Raw genomic sequence first — 6,461 nt, forward strand, 5'->3', positions numbered from 1 at the left:
CTGCAAAAGGGAGGCAGATGCACCACTTGCCTTTCTGTGTGGCTGGGGAGGCTTAGTGTTGTTGCAGAGAGGGAATATCCAGGAAGCTCCTGGGGGGGAGCCTGTTGCGTGCTGTGAGCAGTAGGGATGAGCTTCCCCCCATACCAGGCCTGGCAGGACGTTGAGGTTTTGCTGTTCCCTTGTGCAGGTTCCTCATGGGCGCATCCTGTGGAGGAGGCAACATGAAGGTGGATGATGTGGCCTACGAGAGTATGGGTCTCCGTCCACGGCATGCATACTCCATCCTGGATGTGCGGGACGTCCAGGGCTTCAGGTGAGCTCAGGGTGGAGGCTGGTGTGTTCCAGCAGACATCCCTGCCACAGCCCAAGCACAAACCCTGGGAATGGATAATTGAGTGCAGGTTCGACAAGACCTTGGGATTCTTCAGTGTCCTATTCTCATGGCCAGCAAGGGCTATTTCTGCACCCCAGGGTGTCATGCAAGTGCTTTTTTCCATACATGCTGTCCTTTATGGGCACAGCATCCACATGCAGGGCTGCTCTGCTCCCACACACCCTAGAGTGCAGAATGGTTCACCAGGTCTCACAAGACACAGAGGATTGAGTTGAGCTCTTGCATGAGGTAGTCAGGGCACCGTTCTCACTTTTGGAGGGTGGGGGCTAGAAATGGGTGCTGCCTCCAACAGTTTGGGTGCTCAGTGAAGCCCCATTTCCAGCCATATCACACTCATCAGCCTCTTCCCTGCTGAGTCCGTTCCCTGCAGTGCCTGGCTGCAGGCTCCTTGGTCAGGGAAGGGCAGAGGGAGTTGCAGCAGGTCCAGAGCTGCTGGTCAAGAGCATCTCCAGCTACAGTGGGGGTAGAAAATTAGGTCTAGGATGCTGTGAGGGCTTTGAAAGGCAGCAGCAGAAGTGGTGTTGTGCCCTCTGCAGGGGGCTGTCTGGGTCTGCAGAGGTGGGAGAGCATCTCGGAGGTGATCTTCCTTGTGCTCCTCTTCCTTCAGGGCCTCTGACACTATTTCCCCTTTCCCTCAGGTTACTGCGACTCCGAAACCCCTGGGGCCGCTTCTCCTGGAATGGGAGCTGGTCCGATGAGTGGCCACACTGGCCAACTCCGCTGCGGCATGACCTGATGCCCCACGGCAGCAGTGAAGGTGTCTTCTGGATGGAGTACAGCGACTTCATCAAGTACGGTAGCGCCCAGGAGGCAGAGCTTGTGGGGTGGGCAGCAAGGCAGGGGACAGAAAACAGGACATGGGGGTCAAGGTGGGCCGGGCAGGAGAAGGTATTGCCAGGGTCTGCATGAGAGCAGAAGGCAGAGCAGTGTCCACACAGAGCACCCTGCCGGGACTGAGCCCAGCTTCCCCACAGGTATTTTGACTCAGTGGATATCTGCAAGCTCCATTCGGACTGGCACGAGGTGCGTGTGCAGGGCACGTTCCCCAGCAAGGCCAGCGGGCCGGTGACAGTGACATCGCTGACGGTGTTGGAGCGAGCTGCCCTGGAGTTCGCCCTCTTCCAGGAGGGCAGCAGGTGAGCTGGACCTGGGAGAAAGACTGAACACATCACCCTTTTGTTGCAGGCCATCCCGCAGGGTCACAGAGCTCAGGGGTGGGTCCCCATTCCCCATTTCTCCAGTTCTCAAGGTCTGCTTTTTGTTGTAGCCAAAACCCAAGCCATGCACATGTGCTCTTTTCTGGGGCTGGAACATGGGGCAGCGGGAGGACTGGGTGAGAGAGTTTGGATATTCAGCCTGGAGAAGAGAAGGCTTCGTAAGGGGAGACCTTAGAGCAGCTCCAGTTCCTAAAGGGGCTGCAAGAAACCTGGAGAGGGAGGGGCTTTGGACAAGGGCCTGTAGGGACAGGACAAGGGGGAATGGCTTTAACCTGACAGAGGGGAGACTGAGATGAGCTCTTAGGCAGAAGCTCTTCCCTGTGAGGGTGCTGAGGCGCTGGCACAGGGTGCCCAGAGAAGCTGTGGCTGCCCCATCCCTGGCAGTGTTCAAGGCCAGGTTGGATGGGGCTTGGAGCAACCTGGTCTAGTGGAAGGTGTCCCTGTCCATGGCAGGGGGTTGGAACTGGGTGAGCTTTAAGGTGCCTTCCAACCCAAACCAGTCTGGGATCCTATGGTGACCCTTCCTCTGGATCTGCCATCCTGCCTGTGCCCTTCCCGTGCTCCGCAGCCCAGCACTGGAGTGATGTTACTGTTCTCCCCTTATGGTGCAGGCGGTCGGACGCAGTGGACAGCCACTTGCTAGACCTGTGCATCATGGTGTTCCGGGCCACCTTCACCAGCGGGAACAAGCTGAGCCTGGGCCGGCTGATGGCTCACAGCAAACGGGCTGTCAAGAAGTTCGTCAACTGCGATGTCATGCTGGAGCCGGGCGAGTACGCCGTGGTGTGCTGTGCTTTCAACCACTGGAACACTGCCCTGGCCGGCCCCAGCGCTCTCCAGGGTGAGGGGCTCCCCACACAGCTGTGCTCATTTGCAGTGGGCAGCAGTGGCAAAGCCTTTGACCTTCACCACAGGGACCTTGATGTGGGTGGAGGTTGCTTACACATGCAGCAACCCTGCTCCTGGGGGTTGTGGGCTTGGTGACAGTGCCACTGATCCCTCCTTCCTCCATGTGTCTCTGCAGCATCCAGTCCCACCAGCAGCCGACCAGCTACTGATTATTCCAGCTATATCCTGGCAATCTACAGCTCCCGGCTGGTGATGGTGGAGCAGGTGGAGGCACAGCCCACCACTTTGGCAGATGCCATCATCCTGCTGACTGAGAACAAGGGCGAGCGCCATGAGGTGGGTGCAGAAGGCACAGGGCAGCAACTGCTTGTGGCTGCAGTGGGGTCAGGGTGATGCTGACAGTGGGAGCCTGGACCCTGCCTCTGCTGCATCCTCAGTCTGGCAGGGGCCAGGCAGGTTTGTGCCAGCCCTGGTTGCCACCTTGTCTCCTTCAACCCATTGCCTTTGCTGCCTGGGGTACCTGAGCAGCTGGGGATGGAAGATGCTGGTCAAGGGGCTGAGACTGGGAGCAGGGGTGCTCGGAGGCCTGCCAGCCCTGACCCTGCTCTTTGCCCCAGGGCCGCGAGGGGATGACCTGCTACTACTTGACGCATGGCTGGGCAGGGCTCATCGTGGTGGTGGAGAACCGGCACCCCAAGTCCTACCTGCATGTCCAGTGTGACTGCACAGACAGCTTCAACGTCGTCTCCACGCGCGGGAGCCTCAAAACACAGGACAGCGTTCCCCCCCTGCACAGGTCTGGGGTAGGCAGGGGTGGCGAGGGCAGACAGGAGGCTTGTAGCCAGGCAGCGTCTGGGGTTGGCAGGGAAGTGTGGGCAGAGGGTGGGCACTGGGGTGACATCACATCATCTGGTCTCCTCACTACAAGAGAGACATTGAGGTGCTGGAGCGGGTCCAGAGAAGGGCAATGGAGCTGGTGAAGGATCTAGAGCACAAGTGTTATGAGGAACGGCTGAGGGAGCTGTGGGGTTTAGTCTGGAGATGAGAAGGCTCAGGGGGGACCTTATTGCTCTCTACAACCACCTGAAAGGAGAACGGGGCTAAGAGGTAGGGGTCAGTCTCAGGTTAACAAGATAGGATGTGAGGAGATCGCCTCAGGTTGCACCAGGGGAGGTTTAGACTGGATATTAGGAACAATTTCTCGCCTAAAGGGTGGTCAGGCTTTGGAACAGGCTGCCCAGGGCAGCGGTGGAGTCACCACCTCTGAAAGTGTTCACAAACCGTGTAGATGAGGCTCTTAGTGCCATGGGTTAGTGGTGGCCTTGGCAGTGCTGGGGAACAGTTGGACTTGATCTTAAATGTCTTTTCCAACCTGGTTGATTCTATGGTTCTATGGTCAGGGCAGAGGCAGCTGCCTGGCCCTGAGCACACCATTCTCTTTGCAGGCAAGTGTTGGTGATCCTCTCCCAGCTGGAGGGTAACGCTGGCTTCTCCATCACCCACCGCCTGGCGCACCGCAAAGCCACCCAGGCCTTCCTCAATGACTGGATGTTGACGAAGGGCACCCACAACCCACTGCTCACGCCTGAGGTTGCAGGGCTCCATGGCCCCCGGCCCCTATGACAAAGCGCCTCCCACTCCCTGCTCCACTCCCCGCTCCACTCCCCCCTTCTCTGCACCGAGCCTCTGGCCTGGGGTCACACCTGAGCTGTCAGTGCTGTGGGGCAGAGCCAGAGCATCAACACCCAGCACTTAGCTTGCTCGCAGGGCCAGGACCAGCTCTGCCCACTGCCCCCCCGGCCCTGGCACTTCTGGACCCCTGTGCACTGGATGAGGAGCTGTGGGCATGGGGCCATCTCAGGATCCCTCCTGCCCCAAACCTGCCCTGGGACCAGTGCCCTCTGCCTGCAGCAGGGGGCTGTGGGAGAGGGGGGCCTGGAGGTTGCGGTCAAGGCCCTTCCCAGGCACTGCGCTCAGGACTCTGCCCCCTCCCGCAGTGCCAGGGCGCTGGCGCTGCAAAAATAAGAATATACCTCTGATGTCTGTCCGTCTGTGTGACCCTCCGTCTGTCCCCGGCCCCTTCCCACTGTCTTGTTCCCCCCCATTGTCTGCTGCCAGGACCACCATAGCACCGAGGTACCATAGCAGGGGGTGTTGAGGTCACCGTGGTGCCACTCCTGGCTGGACCCCTCCATCCACCTCGTGTGTCCCGTATGCTGGGGCTGGGGAGGAGAAGGGGCTGGGGAGGAGGTGGCCCTGGGTTGTTCGAGGAAGCTGCTGCCAGGGGGTTTTCCTCACCCCTCAGGCTGACCTCCACCACCACTGCTCGGGGTGGGCAGCGAGGCCATGGGGTGATGCTCAGCAGTGCTGCAGCAGAGGGGACCCCACTCACCTCGTCACACAGAGTCACTATGCAAAGGCAGCCATTGGGAGCAGTGCCTGGAGTGAAGCCATGGCCCCAAGCGGGACTCAGTCCCCCCAGGGGCCTCCCCATGCCGTGCCGAGGGGTGACAGCTCCAGAACCGGCCTCTGGGGAGCAGCTCCCATGGCTTTACCACGTTGCCGTGTCCTGGGGGTATGATTTTGGGGGGTGGGGAAAGCAGAGCACCCGATCCTTAGAGGCCAAGCCCTGTGGGCAGCAGTGAGCACAAGGCAGATGCCTGCAGGCGCTGTGGGGCGCTGTTGGCCGTCCACCCTTCTGCAGGGCATGGTGGCTTTCTGGCTTAGCACAAGGGTGCGTGCGTGTGTGTGTGTGTGTGTGTGTGTGTGTGTGTGTGTGTATTTTGGGGGTCCCCCGATGTTCTGCTCCTTCCCAAGCCATGTGAACCTGCAGTTTGGTGTGGGGTGGGTGATGCTGGGTGCTGGGATGGTGCTGGGGGCTGCCTGCACCCCACACCCTCCACAGGTAGGGATGGGTGGAGGCTTGTGGCTTTGCCCAGCGTGTCCTTGTGTCCCAGGGAGGGGGGGTGGCTGCACTGGCACCATCCCTGCCCGCAGCCACTGAGCCAAGCTCTGTCTGTATCTTCATTCTGTTTGCTCCCCCTCTCCTTCCTCCTTTGATTTGTCGTTCCCTTTCCCCCCCTCTTTCTTTCCGTCTCTGAGCTGTGAATATTTTTAACCCTGTAAATACTACCCAGCTCTTCAGAATCATAGGATATTTTATCAACTGTAAATCAAAGCAGTAATCCCTGTACCATATGAATTATCCATGGGTGGTTTTCAAACTCAGGTTCTGACGGACCAAATAAAGTTTTGTTTTGTACTGAAGCTGCTGCTTTCGCTGTGCTCGGCTGCGGGAGGGATGCAGGGATGACTGGGATGGAGATTTTGGGTGCAAGCAGAGCCTTGAAGCCGTTTCTTACAGTGATGGGTGCCTGTCGGTGACTTCAGAGAGAGCTGAGCACTAAAGAAAGGGTGCAGTTAGGTTGTAGGTTTCTTCAGGGGCATTTCGGGGAGTGGGGGCAGGGAAGGGGAGCACAGAACTTGAAGTCAGACATGCTCAGGGCCGAGCAGGGCTGCGGCGCTGCCGGGAGAGGGCACCCGCTGCCTGTCCCTGCCTGTCTGCCTTCCCTGCCCGGGCAGGGCTCCTCCTGCCTCAGTTTCCCCATCAACACCGGAATGGGCGAGGGCTGTGATGGTGTCAGGGCTGTGCCCAGTGCACCCCTGACCCCGTGGCCAGGCTTGGGCATGGATGACTTTTGAGAATCATCGAATCACTGAACTGTTCGTGTTGAGGGGACCCTAAGGCTCATCCAGTTCCAACCCCCTGCCATGGGCAGGGACACCTTCCACCAGACCAGGTTGCTCCAAGCCCCGTCCAACCTGGCCTTGAACACTGCCAGGGATGGGGCAGCCACAGCTTCTCTGGGCACCCTGTGCCAGCACCTCAGCACCCTCACAGGGAAGAGCTTCTGCCTAAGAGCTCATCTCAGTCTCCCCTCTGTCAGGTTAAAGCTCTTAGAAGTTATTTTGCCCAGAGAAGCTGTGGCTGCCCCATCCCT

At 59.2% G+C, this 6,461-nt stretch overlaps 1 protein-coding gene across 6 annotated transcripts in view; it reads left to right on the forward strand.

The window, feature by feature from the left end:
* The window catches only part of CAPN15 (calpain 15), a 59,612-nt gene extending 53,885 nt beyond the window's left edge, over positions 1-5,727 (forward strand). For all 6 annotated transcript variants that reach the window (XM_061350778.1, XM_061350774.1, XM_061350773.1 and 3 more), the window contains 7 exons: positions 188-313; positions 1,033-1,185; positions 1,369-1,530; positions 2,223-2,452; positions 2,636-2,796; positions 3,078-3,256; positions 3,906-5,727. In XM_061350778.1, coding sequence (XP_061206762.1) covers positions 188-313; positions 1,033-1,185; positions 1,369-1,530; positions 2,223-2,452; positions 2,636-2,796; positions 3,078-3,256; positions 3,906-4,083 — 1,189 coding nt within the window. In that variant the 3' untranslated portion in view covers positions 4,084-5,727. The remainder of the gene's footprint in view (positions 1-187; positions 314-1,032; positions 1,186-1,368; positions 1,531-2,222; positions 2,453-2,635; positions 2,797-3,077; positions 3,257-3,905) is intronic.
* The last annotated feature ends 734 nt before the right edge of the window (positions 5,728-6,461 follow it).

Source organism: Neopsephotus bourkii, unplaced genomic scaffold (assembly GCF_033783945.1).
Source record: "Neopsephotus bourkii isolate Nb327-2 ecotype Australia unplaced genomic scaffold, CSIRO-AGI_Nbou_v1 NB_533, whole genome shotgun sequence".
Taxonomy (NCBI): domain Eukaryota; kingdom Metazoa; phylum Chordata; class Aves; order Psittaciformes; family Psittacidae; genus Neopsephotus; species Neopsephotus bourkii.